This window comes from Adiantum capillus-veneris, chromosome 28, assembly GCF_014529385.1.
Source record: "Adiantum capillus-veneris isolate H3 chromosome 28, ASM1452938v2, whole genome shotgun sequence".
Lineage (NCBI taxonomy): Eukaryota > Viridiplantae > Streptophyta > Polypodiopsida > Polypodiales > Pteridaceae > Adiantum > Adiantum capillus-veneris.
The window spans coordinates 62,458,232-62,480,037 of NC_140958.1; the positions used below are offsets into that span (position 1 = coordinate 62,458,232).

General features: G+C 42.1%; 1 protein-coding gene and 1 pseudogene across 1 annotated transcript in view; both read left to right on the forward strand.

Moving 5' to 3' along the window:
- The window catches only part of LOC147420556 (HIPL1 protein), a 42,299-nt gene extending 29,268 nt beyond the window's left edge, over positions 1–13,031 (forward strand). Inside the window, exon 7 of the mRNA XM_086503900.1 lies at positions 12,307–13,031. Coding sequence (XP_086360026.1) covers positions 12,307–12,763 — 457 coding nt within the window. The 3' untranslated portion in view covers positions 12,764–13,031. The remainder of the gene's footprint in view (positions 1–12,306) is intronic.
- A 6,470-nt stretch (positions 13,032–19,501) lies between these two features.
- Positions 19,502–21,353, forward strand: LOC147420557 (uncharacterized; annotated as a pseudogene).
- Positions 21,354–21,806: the final 453 nt, after the last annotated feature.

Here is a 21,806-nt window from a genome sequence, read left to right on the forward strand (position 1 = left end):
TATCCTCTAGCTGCACACAACATGATCATCAGTATTCCCTTCAGAATTCATCAGATTCAGTCAGGGGAATTTTCCAGTGCATTTAGCCTATTTTCCCTATTTTTGACATTTTTCACTTATTATTTTTAAGTGACTTTCCAACAAAAGTAGTTAGGGCAATTTTGCTAAGTTTGTATAGAAGCAAACCCAAGTTAGCACTAAATGGCAGAAGAGGCAGCAGGAGCTTCCCGCTCAACAGGCACCTTCTCAGCAGGAACCATCAAGAACCTTCATCACCCACAAGTACCTAGCGTTTTTTGGTCTTCATCAGCAGTCCTAGAGCTCGGGCGTTTTTCAGCTTTGCATCATCGCCAGCTTCCCAGATCCCTAGCGTTTTGCTATCGCTACCCAGATCAAACATCAGCATTAGCGTTTTTGCAGAGTACCAGATTGCCTAGCGTTTTTGCTAACGATTCCCCAATCTACCAACGTTTTCATTTTCAGCCTTCGAGGGAGAATTTGCAGCAGCGTTTTCAGCCTTGAAGACAATAGCAGATTCAGCCCTAGCCATTTCCCCATTTTCAGCCCTCAAAAATGCAGCCAAAACAGCATTTTTCAGCCACGCCAATTCAACAGATTTTCAGCAGATAGAAGGTCACAGATTTCAGCCCTTAAGTCGTCGTCGTCGTCCCCGTTGTCGTCACCGACATAGTCCTAGGTTGCATCAGTCCATTGCATCGTCATTGTACCACTTTGTGCAATCAATAAGTAGACCACTCTCGCCGACGAGAGTGGGGCCTTCGGAGGAGGGTTTTACGTCTCTGGTGTCGTATCTCTCTTCTCTCTCTATCTCTCAGTCTCATACACTCGCACGCACAGTGTCCATTCACTTTGTTTGTGATCATAGCATTCTCTCATTAAGAACAGAAGGCTCTCCCTTCCATAAGAACAAAAGGAACCTTGAGCACAGTTCGGAGTACTCATCTTGAGCAAAGCGCAAACATTCATTCCGCTGCACCTCACATTGGTATTAGAGCTTTGGCAGTGTTCTGTATTACTCAAGGAAAGAACGACAAGAAATTTTTTTGCTTGTTGCGGTCGCACGAACCCAAGTTTGCTTGGGCGTGTCAATTCCTAATCGTGTTTTTGAAGAGTGACAAGAATCCCAGGAAAGAACGGCTTGTCCAGCCTCCCCTTGTGTCTCTTTTCACTCATTGAGAGCGGATCGTGCACTTAGCGGCCGGCCAATCGACGTGGGGTGGGAAAAAGCAACCTTGGTGTGAGCGCAAGGCCGCCAAGGGGTGCGCCCGCGAAAAGGAGTAGAACTCGGGTGAAGAGAAGATCCTTCTCGAACACGGTTTGCAAGCGAAAGAAAACCTCAAGAACCTCAAGACCCTCAAGAATCCAAGAACCCAAGTTCCTCGTGAACTTAAGAACCCAAGATCCACACGAACCCACAAGGACCCACGACTTTAGAATGGTCATCACTCGAAGCGGAATGGATACTTCGCTTGGAGGTGATGAGCATGAGAGAGGCGAAGAAGAATTTTTACCACCAGGAGGTTTTTCCGACCCTCCCCCTTCCACATCCACGCCAACGATTGCACTAACTCCTATGGAGGCTTTGGAGCAATTGTTTCTGAAACAGAATTTAGAACGCGAAGCAAGAAATGCGGAAAGAATGGCAAAATCTGATCGTGAATGCAAAGAAAGAAAAGCAGAAATGGAACGCAGACACGCAGAAGACAAAGCAGAAAGAGAAGCCGAAAGAAAGGCAAGACAAGAACGGCGCGACTGACACATGTAAGAGTTCTTGCGACTCTTGTCTCCAGTGCCGGCACAGATGCAAGAGATTCAGGAGACGGAGACTCTCTCAGTCTCTTCTTCTTCAAAGCATGACACACAGGATTTGCATGATTTTGAGAAGCATGATGAATTGATTGACAATGATAAGCATGATGCTTTGGATGATAAAGACGAGCATGATGATTTGCATGATCAAGATGTGATTTCTCACAAGCATGATGAGTTGCATGAAGATGATGTGATTGTTCACAAGGATGATGTGTTAGTGGATGCTTTTTCTAGCGAAGCTAACCTCGTTGCAGATTCGATCAATCACGAAGAACCGATCTTGGCTTTCGAGTGGAGGTCCAAAGAACCCCCACAGGACGATTCGATCATTCAGGAAGAACCGATCTTGGCTCTCGAGCCTAGGTCCAAAGAACCCTCACAGGAAGTATTATGTGTTCGCATGACTGATACGCACGCATTGTTCGAATGTTTCATTCGGGACCGTTTCCTGTATTTTAGTGAGCATCTTTATGTGATCCCTTTTTCTAGGCATGACATATTGTATATTGAGCCCGTTTCTCTCATGGATGAGCACGAATGTATGAGGATTTTTTATGAAAAGCTGAAAAGTATGCATTCAAGGAAGTCACATTCCATGTCTCTTCCTTGGCATGACACATTTGTAGAAAGAGCACATGAAAGTATGAGCACTAAGCATGGGCATTTCCGTGGTGAATTGCAAAAGTTGATTGCTCTAGATCATAAGAGAAAGATTCGATCTCATTGTTTGCATGTGTTTGATGAACAGGTTGTCACTTCGTCTCTATGTTCATCTACAGTGCATACACAGTCTTTAGCGAAGACAAGATTTTTCCCACTCACTTTACATGGAATGGGTATGTTCATGTTTTTGTGTTGGAAGTGGTTTCAGGAATTTTCAGCCATGGAGATTCTTGAAGAAGAAGGAAGCATGACTCTCGACGAAGTTGAAGCAGTGAAGGAGTCACAGAAAACTTTGTGTCGCTTTCGGCGCGGCCAGTGTTGTTCTCGCCCGTCGTACGTGACGTCACGTCCCGTCCGGTCCGGTTTCGTCCCGTCCGACAGTGGCATCCGTTCCGTCCGGGCCGTTTTTAGTCTGTTTGACTGGTTTTAAAACCGTTGACTGCGCTTTTGTCTATGAGGATTTTTACGTGACTTTTTGGCATAGGATCCCTCCTAGGATTCCCCCCCCTCACCTCCCACATGCCTTGAGCATTGCTTTGGATTCCATTAGCTCCTCTCTCCTCCTCTCCCTCTCACATTGCTTTGGATTCCATTAGCTCCTCTCTCTCCCTCTCCCTCTCTCTCATTGCTTTGGTCCTTTACCTTGGATTCCATTAGGGCCTAGTCTCCTCTCTCTCTCTCTCTCTCTCTCTCTCTCTCTCTCTCTCTCTCTCTCTTATCTAACTCTCTCTTGTGTTCAAGGGCAAGTGTCTACACTCTAAATCTATATAAGGATGCCCTCTTTCTCTTCTTCTCCATTATGTTCCAACTCAAGGCTCAAGCTCATGAGTCATTCTCAAGCTCTCAAGCTCTCCATTCCTCCATGAAGCATTCCTCCATAGCTCTCAAGCTCTCCATTGGCATTCCTCCACGAAGCTTTCCTCTTGAGTCTTCCTCTCTCACACCTCCTATCTCCATTATCAAAAAATCTCAAGCTCTCCAATGCGTAACCGTCTCAAGTTTCAACTTTCAAGCTCTAAATCTCTCAACTTTCAAGTGTTCTATCATGCCTCCCCCTCTTCATGAAGCTTTTGAAAAGCATTGCCGTTCCTATGAGAGAGTGAGGGACAAACGAAACGTTTGTAGGTGGACATGCAAGTATTGTCCCAAGATCATGACCTTCTCCTCCACTGGACTCATCATCCACTTGACGAAGATGGGAGGTGAAGCCGGTCCATGTCCCAATATACCCGACGACATTTTGGAAGAGTGCAAGAAGAAGTATCTCCCTTTGAAAAGGCGCAAGGTGGGGATGAAGAGAGCCCAAGAGGAGATAGTGGTGCCCGACATTGATGTTACCGACTCGGAGGAGGATATAACTACAAGCGGCCCTTCTCCCTCTACCTCCATTGCAAGCGGTGACGTGACAGCAAGCTCAATGGCTACCAATAAGAAGAAGGCATCGGCAAGTGCTAGTGGCCGTCCTCCAAAGCAAGCAAGGCAAGCCTCTCTCTCGCAATCGGTGGGTTTGAGCTCCGGTCCATTGTCTTTCCTCAAAGAGAGACAAAGGCTTGCGGACATTGAGATTGCACGCACCATCATTGAGTGTAATCTTGCTTTCAACATCCTTCGACTAGAGCGGTGGAAGGATGGTGAAAGCTATTGCGGCCGTCGGTCCATGTGAGGGATGGACGGGTCCATCCTATGCGGACATGTGCATCAAGAATCTCGACGAAGAGCGGACAAGAATAGACAAATCCCTTGAGGCTGTGCGAGCCGGATGGGCAAAATATGGGTGCTCCATTCTCTTCGATGGGTGGAGTGATCGTAAGAAGAGGAGCATCATTAACATACTCGTGTCATGCCCTCTTGGCACCTACTTCTTGAGAGCGGTTGATGTGGGAGCAAGAGGCAAGAAGGTCACGGGAAAATTCATCTACAAGCACATCAAGGCGCCAATAGAAGAGGTGAGAGTTTAAGTTGTCCCCTCTTCTTGTGCAATGTGCATTGTGCAATGTGTAGTATGTACTTAGTACTTTTTGCCCTCTTGATAAGTGTTCTAAATTTTTCTCTCTTTAATGTAGGTTGGGCCCGAAAATGTGGTGCAAGTGATCACCGATAATGCATCCAATTGCACTAGCATGAGCCGACTACTTGAGGCCGATTACAAGAACCCGACTACTTGAGGCCGATTACAAGAACATTGTATGGACCCCTTGTGCCTCCCATTGCCTCGATCTTCTCATGGAAGACATAGGAGAACTAGAATGGGTGAAGGCCATTCTCACGCAAGCCCTCACTATCGTCAACTTCATCAATGCTAAGGTGAGAGCACTTGCAATTTTTCGCACGCACTCTGACAAGGAGTTGAAGAAACCCTCGGCAACACGATTTGCCTCTATGTGGCTTCTTCTTGAGCGGCTCTACGATGTCCAAAACAAAGTGCAAAAAACCATGGTGTCCGATGAGTTCAAGCAATGATGGAGAGAACTCGGCAACCTCACAAGAGGCAAAGGCCATCCAACGGATTTCCCTCAAAGAAGAATTTTGGGAAGAGGTGAAGGGTCTTGTGGTAGCCATCTTGCCCATTTTTTTTGCTCCTTTTTTGTTTCTTTCTTTTCTATTCTTTCCTTGTTTCTGGTTTTTTTTAATTGTATCTTTCAGTGTGTGTGTTAGAGAGGGAGGGAGAGAGTGCGAGTGTGTGTGTTTCTTGGTTGTTCTTGATTGTATCTGTGTGTGTGTGTGTGTGTGTGTGTGTGTGAGTGCGAGTATGTGTGTTTCGTTGCCCTTTGAGGACTTGCTTTTGGGGGTGTGTGTGCACGCGCACGTGCGTGGATGTCCTTCGAGTTTATTGTTCTTGTTTTTTCCTGTCTATTGCTTTTGTTTTTTGTTTGTTTGTTTGTTTGTTTTCATTCTCTTTTGGGTGGGGTTTTTGGGGATTTTGTTGTTTTGGCTTTGCTTGCTGTTGTGACTTGCTGGTTGTGGCTTCTTTGGTGGTCGAAAAGCTTCTCTTCTCTCTCCTCGCTCTCCTAGGACTCTTCAAATGATTTTCACTTGGACGTAGTTTTCAGAGCTTCCTGCACTGTCTCCCTAGAGTTCCCTCTTCACTTATGGTCTTCAAGCGCCACGGTCAGCAAGTGGATGCTCGCTCTTCTGGATGAAAGCTCCTTGTCTGCTCCGGTGTAGTGCTTTGTTACCCACCTTGTGCCATCCTGCCGAAGTCTCTTGGTGATGTTAGTTGCCTTTTCACCCTCACCTTCGTCCCCAACTGCTTTCTCCCTTCTGTTTGTCCATTACTATTTGTTGTCAGATTTTACCAGTTGGCGAGCTTTGCCTGACACCGAGCTTCTCGTAGCTGCTCACCGTCATCTTCACTGTTGGTGGCTCTGTTTCTTGATTTAAAGTTTCTGAATGGGCTATTGGTCGAAGTGCTGATCTATCAGAGGCTACTGCCATCCTCTCTCCATTTCGCTTAGGAGGGCATTTTTTACTCTCTTTAGGAGAGTTTTTTAACCTCGTTATTCAATCTTTCCCGTTTGGCCATGTGCCTAGTTGTATCTCATTTTACAGTTTTCTGTTTGATGCCTACATGCCTGCTTTGTATATAATGATGTCCTTGCTCTCATAGTAGGCATCATTTGGGGGCGTTCTGGGAGATTTTCAAGTATTAGAATCAGCCTATTTTCTTGGAGAGAGAGAGAGAGAGAGAGAGAGAGAGAGAGAGAGAGAGAGAGAGAGAGAGATCAGCCCGCCCGTTTGGTGGCCACCTTCCCTATCAGCCTGTGCCGCCCACATAGCTTACTCACTCACCCTCACTTTTACATGCTTCCTACATAACAACCACTCCATTAGCCACTTTTACACACACTACACGTTCGCACACAACTGCACGAGCACGCACTCACTGCCCCCCCCCCCAAACACAAGTACATGGCCACCCCAGCCGCTTATAATCATTGTCAATCCCATGAAAAGACCCCCTTGCTCACTCAAGTGGGGTACCACATCCAAAGATGATGGAATGGATCCGGATAATTTGGAGGCACCAGCACACAAGGGTTTTTCGATCCTTTGGCATAATCAATGGTTCCTCTTGCCTCTTCTAGTTTGGTTGTGGTGGAAATCTGTATCCTTTTTTGGGGTACCACATCTAGAGATGATGGAATGGATGCGGATGTTTTGGAGGCACAACTGCTAGAGGAAGTGACTTTTAAAAGTCTTGCCACTTAGCAATGCATCCACTGATTTCCAATCTGGGAGAAGAGAAGCCTCGGTCTATATGCGCTCTCTTCTTGCAACAGGAAGCACCTTGCTCCCATGTCTCCTCTTATCACATATTGTTTTCTATGGCTTTCAATCTTCTTGTTCTGAAAATCAATATTTTTAGCCTTGGCTTGATCGATGCATCGCTCCCTACACTATGACGGCTGAAAGAGTGCACACGCATTGAAATGGCAATTTTATGTTCAAATTAGAATTTGTTATAACAGGCTTTAGGGTTAGGATTCTCTGCTAGGTCGAAGCGGAAAAATCACATTACCTCACTGTAGATGGAAGGGTGACCTCACCTCTATAATGGTGGTCCTTTCTCTAGTTGTACAAAACTTCTCCCAACCAGACAATGTAGGTGCGTTGGGGTGTTGCAAGTGCTAGCGTTGGCTCTGTGTGTGTGTGTGTGTGAGAGAGAGAGAGAGAGTGAGAGAGGTTGCGTGTACTTTCGATAGTATACTAAAAAATTAAAGAACGTATTTTATATGCTTTTAGAGTACATAAGGGTGTGTTCACACCTTGTGTGGGGTTGTGTGAGTTTATACATGGGGTGAGGGCCTTTACACCCAACAACCTCCCACTTAAAGGCCCGAAGTGGTACCTTTAAGCTAACCAACTCCCACTAACTGGATGCAATGTTCATGCTGAGCCTTTGCAAGACTCTTAGTGAGAACACTGCAGGGTTATCTTGGGTTTTAATTTTAGGCGGTGTGACATGACCATCATCCAAGACTTGTCGAATGAAATGGTACCGTACATTTGTGTTTGGTACGAGTATGGAACATGGATTTCTTAGCCAGTCATACTGCGCTCTGTATTGACATACTGCGCTCTGTATTGACAATGCTCTTATGCTTGCCTACGATTAGCATAGAACCCCTGTGTACTTTCCAACACCCACCGCCACAAGTAGTGAAATAACCTTTTGCATCCAACTGCCCCATAGATAGAAAACTTTTCTTGATGCCAGAAACATATCTCACGTCCTGCAAGACCAGCTCTTGGCCATTTTTGAGAGCCAAGTGAATGGTGCCCACACCCTCTATCTCACATGCATAGCTGTTGCCCAAGTAGACTTTGTGTAGGCAATCTACAGTGTAAAAACAAAACGATTCCAAAGAGGGAGGAACGTGAAAAGAGGCACCGCTATCCACTATCCAAGATTGGGGCAACCCAACATGAGCTGAAAGTAAAGCATCAATCATTTCCCTTTTGGTGATGTGCATATCATCTGCTGCTCCCATAACATCTCCATTGATGCATGAGGCTGCAACAAGCACTTCTTTAGTGTCAAGAAGCTCTTCCATGACCACACTAGATGCAACATTTTCTTTTGAGGAAGAGCTGTCATCATCTCTTCTTCTCTCGCTCTTTCTTGTAGTATTGGCAATCGAGCTTTTTTATGCCCTTTACGCCCACATTGATAGCAAGTCACATCCTATTGTTTGCCCTTGCTTCTACTTCTGTTCTTGCCTTTACTGGTTGCATTCCAAGAGTGCATCATTGCAATCCTTGAGAAACAAAATGCCTTCCATTGTGTCCTTCCATAGATCAAAGTCAGTGCTATCAAACCTCTTGATTTCAAGAAGGGATTTTGTGTCCTTGCTGGTGGAAGCATTAGTAGCTATATTTTAGGAATGCACTAAAGATACAAATATTGCAATTTATGACAGTAAATAACTAGCTGAATATTCGCCAAATACAGTCCAATTTCATAGCAAGATTAAGAGCAAGGATCACGACCAATATGCCCCAAATGTGTCACGTGGGCACTACACTTGTGCCACGTGGACAAGCTTTTGCTACAATCTAGCATCAGTCTTAGTTAGCTTAGGATCTAGCCTGGCATTTTGTGAGCCTCTAGAAGGACTTGCTTGATCAGGCAGGTCATAGTTGCATACCCTCACTTGCACATTTAAGTCACTTAAGCATATAGGCATATGAATATTCACTTAAGTCTTAATTTAATAAGTGACTTTGACATGACATTTATTAAAAGTAGGTCTTAGCATTTTAATTATTAATAAGTGACTTTTGCATTCCAAATCATGGGCTGTTTTGGTGGTGCTCGACCCAGCCTTCTCCACCTATAAAGGGGGCTATTTGGACGCTAGGAGAAGCAGAAGAGGCATCATAAGTAGATTTTGCAGCCTTTAGTGCTCACGGGTCAACAGTCAGCGTTTCCAACCTTTTCTCATCAACGTTTTTAGCCCAGAAAAGCCAACATTTTTCAGTCCTAAGCACCGTGAATTGAGCGATCAGCCCTTGCAGAGCAGCAGTGTTTTCAGATCAGCCAGCAAGACCAACGTTTTCAGTTTTTCAGCCATCGCCGTCCTTGGCGATAGCAGATCAGCCCACAGCCTCGTTGTCGTCGTCGTCACAGTACCAAGCACCACCAACACCAAGTACCCACAATACCAAGCACCAAAGTTCCCTACAGTTAGCCTATCAAGTACCAAGCACCTACCACAATACCCCTTCAGCACTTCAGTAGTACTCAATATCAGTAGCATCAAGTACCCATTAGCATCTTAACATCTCAACATCTCAACATTTAGTCATCGTATCAGCATTTGTGCTAGTAATAAAGTAAGTACTTGCTGTTGCAACAAAGCAAGGGGGCCCTTGAGGTTGGTTGGGACTCGACATGCTCTCTCTCTCTCTCTCTCTCTCTCTCTCTCTCTCTATGCGTCTCTCTGTCACAAGATGGACACCACATGCCAATAGAAAAGAACAGATTGAGCAGACTTTTAGCACTTCAATAACACTTGAACTGAAAGAGAGAGACGACACGCGACACGGAGTGGCAGAATTCCACCCTAGAGAGTATTGGCCTCAAACCTTGGGGCCCCTTTCGGTATTCCTTTATATTACATCAACACAGTACAAGCCGATACTCCAGACTCTGCACCTTCTCCAAGAAGCATGCCATAGAATGAGCCCTAGCCTCATATTTGAAGGCCCTTGGCCTGAAAAGCAGTTTACAGTAAAAAGCCTTTAAAACTCAAAAGCTTCTGTTCCAAAAAGCAATGCCAAAAGCTGCCAGCGTAATTTACAGAAATTTGTACATCTTGTCACGTCAACAGCCAGCGCAAAACGCGGAAATCCGTACAGCTTGCCACGTCATCATGCCAGTGCAATTTTCGGGAATCTGCCACGTCATCAGTTTTGGCATGTGTCCGGATCCTGCTTTATTTTAATCCTTTATGTCACTTGGGGCCCCATCGAACGGGGTCCCCATAAGTTGGTAGGACTTCTTCTTCTGTTACTTGTTCTTGTTAGGGTTTAGGCCCCTCGGCCGGCTTTTGTAAGTTGACTCCATCTTTAGGCTTTGACACGTCAGCAATTTGTTACTCTCTCTTTCATTCAGTTTAATTCAGTACTTTGAAGTGAAGTAAAGTAACCTTGTGTTTATGTATAGAATGTTAGATTCGCAGCGGAAGTGTTTAAGGATTAGTTCGGATCTAGTACTCCGTACAAACACAAAGGACACTTTACTTCACTTGAAAGAATTGAACTGAACTAAATGAAAGAGAGAGACACAAGAGAAAGAAAAGAGAGATGACGCGGGGTGTTGGGTCCCAACTACCCTCAAGGGCCCCCTTGCTTTGTTGCCAGAGCAAGTAATTGCTTTATTACTTGCACAATGCTGAAACAATGATCTAGATACTGAGATGCTAATGGGTACTTGATGTTGGGTACTGTTGAGGCTAAGAACTGGATATTGCGGTGGATGCTTGGTACTTGAGAGGCTAAGTGCTGGTTGTAGGTACTTGGTGCTTGGTACTATGCTGGAGATGCTTAGTGCTGTGTCGATGACGATGACGATGACGACGAGGCTATGGCTGAATGCTGAAAATGCTAGGGACTGATGGCTCTGATTTGCAGTTAACTAGGAAATGAAGGGGTTGAAATCTGCATGCTGAAAACGCTCCACTGTTGGCTGAATTCTGAGATGCTCCATGCTGAAATCGCTGGTGCTAAAGGGCTGATGAGAAGGGCTGGGAAATGCTCGGTACTTGGTGTTTTTTGTTTTAGGAGTCAGGTTTGGGCACTCTCGGCCGTTCTCTCACACCCCAAAAAAATGCACGAGAAGAACGACCGAGACTATGCACCCAGGCTCCTAGGGCAGACGCTTTTGTTACTAATCCCCTTTGGGAAATGCTGGGTACTTGGTGCTTGGTATTGCGGGGTGCTTTGGTACTGTTGGATTCTTGCCTCTTCTGCCTTCTCTAGTGCCCAAAGGGCTTCTTTTATGGGTCCTTTAGCCATTTCTCTTACCTCCTTTCAATAAATGTCATGTTTAAGTCACTTATTAATAAATGACCTGAGTGACTCTTCATACGCCTATATGCTTAAGTGACTTAACTGTGCAAGTAAGGGTATGCAAGTATGACCTGATTGATCATGCACATCCTTCTAGAGGCTCACAAAATGCCAGGTTAGATCCTAAGCTAACTAAGAGTGAAGCTAGACTGTAGAAGAAGCTTGTCCACGTGGCGCAAGTGTAGTGCGCACGTGACGAAATGCATATATAATAGTAAATGTGATCATTTTCAGTAGAGAAAGCTGAAATTTCAGCATACATAACACGCATACATCATTGTCGAGTGACTCCCACTTCAACAATATCACCAAAAATACATTTGCAACAAGCCCAAATCTACAAACGATCTCTCTAAAAAAGCTGCAACATAAATATTCAGCAATATATTAACTTGATGAGAGTTACCCAACACATGCTATGCATACATTTGTATCGATTTTGACACATGAAACAACAAAGAATCTCTGCAATTTCTCCAAATTCTCACAAGTGGGAGATAAAGCCATAGTTTATAGCATAGAATTTTACAGTTGTCCCCAAAATGTACTACACGCATCAATTTTGTCAAAATCCACAATTTCAGCAAATGCTCCAAAACTTTAATGACCAATCTACCCAATTGCATTACTACATGATCCCAAGAGCTAAATGCGGACAAATATTGCAAAATTTCGACAAAGTTTGCAAAAGCCCCCCCCTGGTTCGAACGTCAATGAAATTGACTCAGCTGAGTGAAATTTTACTTATATATGAAAAGCCCCAAAAATTTTGAAGCTTTTGTGCACGAAATCTGCAATTTTTTGACGCAGATGTTGCTGTTGTGAAAGAATAGCACAGAGGCTGTAATTTCCTGCGTGATTGAGGTCTGGCTCATCTTGCGTGAGAAGACTCGGGCTGCCTCAGCTCTGCAAGCTACCTGCACGCACTTGCTTCTTGGATTTGTTGCTTGCTATGTGCGTGAAACCGGTGCGTTGGGGTGTTGCAGGTGCTAGCATTGGCTCTGTGTGTGTGTGTGTGTGAGAGAGAGAGAGAGAGAGAGAGAGAGAGAGAGAGAGAGAGAGAGCATATATTGGTACCTAGTTCTACACCCATTATTGGGCACTGATGAGAGAAGCTGTGGACCCATTACATAACCTTTTTCACTCGGCATGAAGTATCACTTACTTTCTCTGTTCTTTTAGGCTATGCAGAAGGAAATGATGAAGTAATTAAAATCATTCTCCTATCTTTTGCAGGTATGTGTATGCAGACCTCTATGGCAGTGCAATGTGGGCAGCACTAGAGACGCCGGCGGGCAGTGGAAATTATACAACAGAGAGGGTAAATTTCACTTGCTCGAGCAATTCAACGATGGAATGTAGGCAATCAGAGAATATTCCTACTCCCAATTTCCTGTATGTGTTCTCTTTTGGGGAGGATAATGGGAACAACCTCTATGTATTAAGTCAGATGGGGGTTTTCAAAGTGACCGACCCCAAGGCATGCGGCTTCACTTGTGATGCAAGGCTTCCTGCGAATGCGGTTGTTCCCTTCGCTCCAGCAGCCATTACGCCATCCCCTTCTCCAGCACCTTCCTTGTCCATTCCTGGCCCTTCCCCAAGCAACAGCACAGGGCATGGAAATGTCCCTTTCTTTGTTCTCAATGTTGTAACAATAGCCTTGTTCCTCTTCCTGCATTTAATGGTCTTGTAAGTGCACCATAGCCATGTCTCTTCTTTGTAGTTGTACTTTTCTCGCACAAAACAAAAGTGCTCTAGATGCAAGGCAAAACTCTCAACTAGTTCATGAACCTGCATGGGTCCACTCTCAAGGAGTGCATTTTTATCCCCCTATTGCAAGCAAAGCCAGATAAAAATGTACTGAAGCCTGGATGGCAGGTGTGGACATGGGATGGAGACAAAGAGCCTTGTTTATCCCGATCTCCTGTTGTACATTTGCCAATTGAGTTGAATTTGTCATGCTTTGAGGTGTTTTGAGGTATTCCACTAGGTATTTTGATGTCGACATACGAGAGGCAACAATTATGTCACCTCTTTTGGGCATTTGCCTGTCGATAGAAAGGGAGGGTGTGTGCCAAGGGAGCTTGTGCTCTTGTACCATGAACTACACTTGAAATTTTTTAAGTCCTCTCTCTCTCTCTCTCTCTACACACACACACACACACACACACACACACACAATGCAGGGAAAGCCGGTGCCTATGTCCGAGACGGACGCCTCATTCTTTTTAGTAATTTTCATGGAAATAAAGCCTCAAGTGTTTCTACCATTCAAGCAAGGTGAAGAATCACATTGGCATTCCAAAACAAGAGAAACTCACATGGCCCTTTGAAAGCTAAAAATACACAAGAGAATGGTCTCTGTTCCTCTCTAAGGCATGTTTATCATGCAAGAAATTGTGGCAAGACTTTTTAAAGTCAAATCTGGGATCAGTTTTTTTAAAGTAGGTTGATGTTAGTTCTTTTCAAATAGTGTGTTCTTTGTGCTTTATAATAATGTTTATTAAAAAAAAGGAAATAGGTTTGGTGGTTATATGCAAAGACTTTTTCTGAGTCACTATTTATGGGGACACTCTAATTTTTGAAGTCATAAAGTCCTGTATGTTGATTTGGAGTTGGTCATTTGAGGTGTGGGATTTTCATTAGGTGGCCTTTGGAGGACTCCAAAAATTCCCCACTTTGTCTAGAGTTCCCCTTATTCTAGTGACGCCCTTCTTAGATTTTAGATATACCAATCTTTATAGATCCACTCTACATTTGCCTTTAAGTTCAAGCTTCTTCTCCCTCACCTAGCTTACATTTAGTCAAGCATATGAGGAGCAAGATTCCTATGAATTAGCATCTACATGTAGTATGTGCACTACATTGCGTTAATGCCATTAGCACTCTATTGTGCTTCTTGCTTCTGAGTGTAGATATTATGGTAATCAATCATCATTCTCTCCTAATTGTGTCAAGTTTATCATATCCCCCCCCCCCCCCCCCCCCCCCCCTCTCTCTCTCTCTCTCTCTCTCTCTCTCTCTCTCTATATATATATATATATATATATATATATATATATATATATATATATATATATATATATATATGCATGCGAATCCCAAGAGACCTCAAAGATCTATCGGATGAGTCTTGAATTGAAGAACTTATACTTCAAATGGAATTGAAATGTATATTAAAGTATAAGTTCTTCAATTCAAGACTCATCCGATAGATCTTTGAGGTCTCTTGGGATTTTGTGTGTGTGTGTGTGAATAAGAAGAGGAAGCTCAAATTACCTTTCTATCACCCTAGTAGGGTAGATGGGTTATCAAGTCTTGAGTTCAAGATTCATTGGCCAAATATTTGACGTTTCTTAGGGTTGTTTCTACAACGTTAAAATTTCACTTCTTCTCCTCCTCCTCCTCTCTCTCTCTCTCTCTCTCTCTCTCTCTCTCTCTCTCTCATGTCTTGGTTGTTGACTAACCCCTAGAAACAACATTTAGTGTTCCTAACGTTGCATGCAGTACAACATGTTCCTCATCATTTTGCTAACTTTGTTAATGGTGCATTTATTATTCCATCTCTGAAAATGTCAATAACATGCAATGCACTAGTTCACGGCCACACTTATTATACTACCATTTTTTTTTTTGAAGAATAAAATGTGATTTATTCTTTTTGTGATTTCTATGGGGTATGATGCCATCATTTGGAACGTTTCTTATGAAAAAATTATGTGGGTGAATTTGTGAGGGAGATCTTTCTGTTGAATTATTCATTGTTCAATTAGGAGGTGATTTACCTCATCTACGGGACCTCCATCAATTGCAAAACCGTAGCATAATAGTGGTGTTCATTCTATGCTAATAGCACTTATGTCCACTATGCTAGTGGATTAACACTAGTTTGGTACCAAAACAAGACAAGTTTTGAGAGATTATTAAAGTCCGAGGTGTATCTAAAAAATCTCAAAACATCCTCTTGAGAACCGCTTAAACACTAATAATAGTGTGTGTAAACATTCTCCTCTCAAATTGTGGAGTCTACCATGTTAAATAATTGGACCCATAAAGAGTACTCTCATATAGCTTCATGTGATGTTTTTGAAGAATATGTACCCTTATTTTAAGAAAAAATACAGAGGCCTAGAAAAAAAATTGTAGATACTATTTTTACGTCGGTCCGATATACAAGTTTCATGCATTTGAGCATGCCTAAAGTAAAGCATGTTAATTATCTAAATCCAAGGTACATTATGTCATATAGACATGTATGCTATCTAAGTAATACTTAAGATAATAGCTATCGACGATTATGTGAACTAATTGTAAAAGACCTTGTTCTATTGGTTCTCGTGTGTGAGTGAAAAAAAAGCAATTTTCATGGAAAATTCACTCATTTGTAAATGGTTTGAAGGCAATAATTGGTATGGTCTTTTATGTCAAATCTAAAATTTGCAACATTCATGTGGCTTAAAGAGGGTCCAATTATGTAGAACCAAGCCAACTTCATGTGCTACATTCCAAAGCTATTACAAATTTACATTGATATACTTCCCAACAACCTTCACACTACTAGAAGATTGAAGCACTTGAAGTTATTGTTGATAGCGGTGGACATTAAAATTCCAATTCAATTGTAAGATCTCATTTTTTTTTCTTAAAGTGTGATTGTAGAAAACTACTTGGTAAGAATAACTTGTAGTGGATTCACAAATGATGAGCCTTAAGTAAGTTGATTGTAAATAGATAAATTATTATTTAGCCTTGTGTACCTTAGGTCTTTAATCTTCATCATGTCGTATAGACATGTGTGCTATCTAAGTAATACTTAAGATAATAACTATCGACGTTTATGTGAACTAAGTGTAAAAGACCTCTTGTGCGGTGTAGATAGCACAAGAGTGGAGTTACTCCGCTCCTTTGCCACAGACACCTAGATCGATTAAAGCCACTGATTTCTTTTGAGATTTCAAGGGTATTGACGGGCTGATAGTATTCTGTTGTATGACTTTATGAAAAGAAGTACTTTGAAATGGGAATTCCTTAAATGAATTTGATACATGGCCTGATAGTATTCTGTTGTCTTTATGAAAAGAAGTACTTTGAAATGGGAATTCCTTAAATGAATTTGATATATATGCTCTCTCATGTGTGTGGTGTTTGAGTGCATGTTTGAAAGATGAAATGATGGCAACATTTCGGTCTTGTTTACCAAAGGGGTGATGTGGATATGATAGTAACAAGAAAACGTCTTTATGGCTGATAGTATTCTGCTGTATGTCTTTATGAAAAGAAGTACTTTGAAATGGGAATTCCTTAAATGAATTTGATATATGTGCTCTCTCAATTTGTGTGGTGTTTGAGTGCATGTTTGAAAGAAGAAATAATTGCAGCATTTCGTTCTTGTTCACCAGAGGGTGATGTGGATATGATAGTAACAAGATTTAGTCAATCCCGAATCCATTAGGGATTGGTGAGATCTTGATGTGATTGCTAATTACATTATGATGATCATGATTCTCATCAAAGATCTCGACGAGGATAATGATGTGAATGTCTTGTGAATGTTCAATCACTGTCATCTTCATACAAGTACTAGATATATGTGGTCTAGTGCATTGGTCCTTAGAATTAGTGTGTATTGAACTAGTGTCTTGCTTATGTTGGTTTTGCAGGCATAATCGAGGGCGATTACATTTCTTTCAAGGGGGTGTATGTCACAAAGTGATGATGTGGCATGACCTAAAGGAGAGACTTTGGACAAAGATGGGCCTACTGAAAGTTGCAGTGTTACCAACTTGTAGAGCCTAGCAGAGAGGCTTAAAATTAAAGACCAAAAATTTAATAAGTTGTTTCAACTTATGAGATCTTGTCCGAGAAGGCCTAAGGGGACACAAGGGAATAAAATTAAAGCTAGGACCCCATCTCAAGTGGAGATGATGATGTGGTACTACTGTACAGACATTCTGCGATTTGCACTGATTGTTGACATTGTTGAGGGGAAAAAGGAAACACACCCAGCACACACAAAATTCCTCTCCATAGCCCAACTTCCGTAGCACCCCTACCCACTAAAAAGCAGTCTCACAACACCACCAATTGGCAAGCAAACCACTATTTGCACACAACTTGATGCACACACTCGTTGCCACACTGCAAACAAACCCACTCACTCCACACTACTCAATTCATAGCCTTCAACACACATAGCACCTCTCTCTCTCTCTCTCTCTCTCTCTCTCTCTCTCTCTCTCTCTTTGCACAACACACCCTCGGGGGGGGGGGGGGGGGGGGGGGGGGGGGGCACACCTCCAAACACACACCGAAAAACGCATGTACAGAAGCAGAGAAGAGAACGAGGAATCGACATAGAATCATGGCAATGATGGATTCACTTTGCTCAAAACAACCATATACAACAAGCTCCGTCGTCAAAGCCTCGACGAGCACGAAAAAAAAACACCTTGGCAGTCCTCGACTTCTTCTCCGCCCTCCTCATTGAGAACGTGAGCAAAAAACCCTATTTTTGGAGCCCTTGTTGGCCCCAAAAGACTCTCCCCAAATTGCAAATATTTTGGTCGTATATGGGCATGGGCAACCCCTCTCTTTTTTTATCGAACTCTTTCTTTAGCTTGCTTTTGGATGAAAACCTGCTTTTATCTTTGGCCTTCCTTGAGCTCAAGCCATCGCATGCACGTCCCTTAACTGGAGCCCCGATGGCACCGTCGGTGCTCCCCAATTCTCTCTTCAAAAAAACTTTTGGCCCATGCTGGGTTGCATGATTCCTAATTCGACATTTGTTTTATTCGTGAATAATGGTCGATTAATATGTTCTAAAGATTTATTCGTGCGTATTATTCGCTGCCACGTCATCTTTTTTCAAAACGATATTTTATTGCTTACATATCGATCGATAAACTATTGATCGATAGTTTAAATCGATCTATATGTTTTTGATCCATATAGTAGTAGTATATAAAGCTCAAATTTGCGTGTTTTAGCTACAATTCCCTTCACCAAAGTGTCAGATTACCTCTGACATAAAAAGGTTGAGTTGTCAACTTAAAAAATCTTTGATTTTTAAAGAAAATATTATTTTTAATGTATAAACATTAAAAATAAAATAATCATATAGATTTGAATCACCTATAATTCTTAACAATAGAAGTTATTCTTTAACTCTATTGTTAAGATTAAATAAATTACTCTAAGCAATAGAGACTATACTTTTACCTCTACTTGTTTAAGAATATATAAATAAATAATTGTATGCATTAGAAGCTACTTTTCTAGCTATAGTGAGAATGTATAATTCTAAACATTAGAAGCTATACTCTTAGCTCTATTTGTGTTAGAATAGATACTAAAAGTGATGTTTGATGGTTAAAACCTATCATAGCTATAATATGTGCACAAATAATAGTGTTAGTTCATACATTTTGGAGCATATACACATACATGTAGGGTCTTTTGGTTGTCATGAAAAAATGTTCTTACCTCCATATAGACATAGAATAGGTCCACTTAGTGTCTCTTCGTTGTTATGAGACGATTCTCTTACTTCCAAGTGAGGTTTAAGGTATGAAGTAGGATTCACTTGGTTGCATAGAATAGGTCCACTTAGTGCCTCTTGGTTGTTATGAGATGATTCTCTTACTTCCAAGTGAGGTTTAAGGTATGAAGTAGGATTCACTTGGTTGTTATCGAGCTTATGATCTTACCTCTAAGTGAATATGGTGGATTACCTATAGAATTCACTAGGTTGTGATCGAGCGAAAGCTCTTACCTCCTAGTGAATATTAGTCATGCATAGTACTTGGGAGTCACATGGATGTTATCGAGCTCATGCTCTTATCTGTATGTTGATATAGAAATTAGAGACCTCAGTTATTTTAGGATCGATTGGTTGTGTTTGAGCAGTAGCTCCTACCTCCAAGAGACATAGATAGTGGAATGTGAGATGACTCCATTGCTCATCTAGGTTGTCTTGAGCAAACGCTCTTTACCATCTAGTAGCCAAGAATGATATATCCATTGGTGATCTTCCCTAAAATATTATCTTAACACTATTCATTCATCATTTTAATTTAGCAAATCATATCTATAACCTTTTATCTTTCTCATTGCGCTATTATGGTGAAAAATTATAATCATAGAGTATCTATTGATTGTAGGATATATTTTGTTGAAGTTAGAAAGCATGGTGCGAGGAAAAGAGTGGTCGTATGTGGAGGAAAAAGAGAGAGGCAAAACAGTTTTGTTTTTGGAATGCAAACATTGTGGGCATAAGTGGCATGGCACCACAACTTGCATCAAAGAACATTTATTCGGAACTAGTCCCAATGTGAAAGAATGTGAAGCACCACTTAACGACATATGGGTCCATTTTGCAGGGTATGTAAAGAAACGCAAACAGGCAGGACTTCTTCCTAAGAGATAGAAGGGTATGACAGGTGCGTCATTTGTCAACATAGAAGAAGTAAGTGTGGATCAAGAAGGCATGCGAGCTAACCAAGGACCTTCAATGGGAACAACCCGAACACTTCAAAGTCCTTACACTTTTCCAAATGGTGCCATAGGAGGGATAGATGCTAGTCCCGAGACACCCAGCAGAGCCGGTACGCCTTGGACTTTACAGGAAACATTCACTCAACAGGACATGCTCGAATTGCATCTAAAGTGGACACAATCCTTCATGGCTTGTGGAATCCCATTTAATGTCATAAGAAATCCTATTTTCAAAGATGTCCTAATGTCAACTACAAAAAAAAGATTCATCTATCATGATTATAATAAAATGCGAACAGAGTATGTTGACAAAGTCAAGAGCAACACAGAAGCGATTCTCAGGCGAACAATGCTTGACTTTGTTCTAGTGTTTGGCTGTACCATAGCCCTCTACGGATGGACCAGCTGTAAAAAAAAACATTGATTAATGTCATGGTAATTCATCCCAAAGATGCAATGTTTTTGGAGGCCATTGATACCTCATTGAAAGAGAAGACATCTCTCTACTTGACAAAGGTATATGAGTGAGCTATTGCTCGACTGGGTGGATTGAAGAATGTGACAACGATTATTACAGATAATACTTCAAACTACAAAGGAGAGGGTTTAGCCATTATGGAAAAGTACTCAGAAATTACATGGATTGGATGTGCAACTCACACCCTGAATTTACTTCTAAAAGATATGGGTAGATTATCGTTCATAAAACAGGTTCTTATTGACGCCAAACACATAGTCAAGTTTATACAGGAACATCAGTTTACATATGCTTTATTTCGCTCCAAGTCTCTAAAAAAAGCACTTCAAACTTTCTGTGCCACACGGTTCGCTACATCATACTATGTTTTGAATAATCTCATTGAAGTGCGAGCGGCCCTTATAGAAACTGTTGCAGATCGCAGTTGGGAGGCTTGGCTCAACAAGTATCCAAGCCATCGCGAAGCAGCTCAAAAATGTGTGTCCTTGGTGCAATCTCCTCTGTTTTGGCAGAACGTTGACAAAATTGTTGGGGTTAGTAAGCCCTATGGGGAATTGCTAAGGATTGTCGATACAGATAAGTTTGTCATTGGTAAGGTTTATTGGATCATGTCTAAGGTGTTGCATCAAACCAAAGAATACAACCACTACAGTGCAAGAGAGAGAGATCACAGATCGTGCATCTTGTGGAAAAACGATGGGCTCAAATGCACACATCATTGGATGGTGGTGCATTTGTCTTGGATCCAAAGTTCCAGATGAACGGACAAGCCTCCAACAAAGAGGTGATGAGAGACTTTAAAAATGTCTGCTCATAGTTGTTGCCAGGCGACGTTGGCATGGATGCATTCCAACAGAGGGTGGATTATGCCAATAGGGAAGGAACTTTCAGAGATCCTTGGGTTCTTAATAGCGTAAAAAAGATTTCAGGCCCACTATGGTGGAAATAATATGGAGGAGACGTAGTTGAGTTACAACACGTGGTGAACAGGGTGCTTTTGGTCGCGGCATCTAGTGGTAGATGTGAGCGCAATTGGTCTTCTTATGACTTTGTGCACTCAAAGCGCAGAAATCGCTTAAGTCCTGCTTGTGCCGCAGACCTCGTGTACGTCTTTTGTAACATGTGTCTCCTTCATGCACCCACAAAGATAGCCACACGTGCGACCGAAGTACACTTTGGATTGCTTCAAACTCATGAAACTGTGGCACAATAGAGATGTAGCGACGATGAGATGGAGTGGGAAGTGGCTACAGAATGTTCAGACAATGAAGAGGTTGATGACATGGTGCCTGTGATATATGGCGAAATGTAAACATCTTTGCATGATAATGTATCTCACTTTTTCTCACTGTAGCTCCCTATTGAGCTATATAACTCACTTTTTTGATTTAGTAGCAAAGTATTGAAGAGAATCCGTATAAACATAAGTATTGAGGACATTGCTTGGCAATCAAATAAAAAGACATTGCTTGACTCTCAACAAAGTCATCAATTAGCAACTCCAAAACAAATTCATTGCCATAAATATAGAGAGAATACAATGCGTCTCGAGAGTATGAGGTAGAGAGTGTGAGCTGTAGACAACTCGAAAGCTCCAAAATCGATATCGATAAAAAAACGTATCGAACAACGATGCGCGTTTTTTATATAAATCTAGCGTATCAATCAATACTGCATCGATCGATAAACTATCAATCGATATTGTATCGAGTGATAGTTTATCAATCGATAGATTATAAATTATTCAAAAATACCACGCATTTTA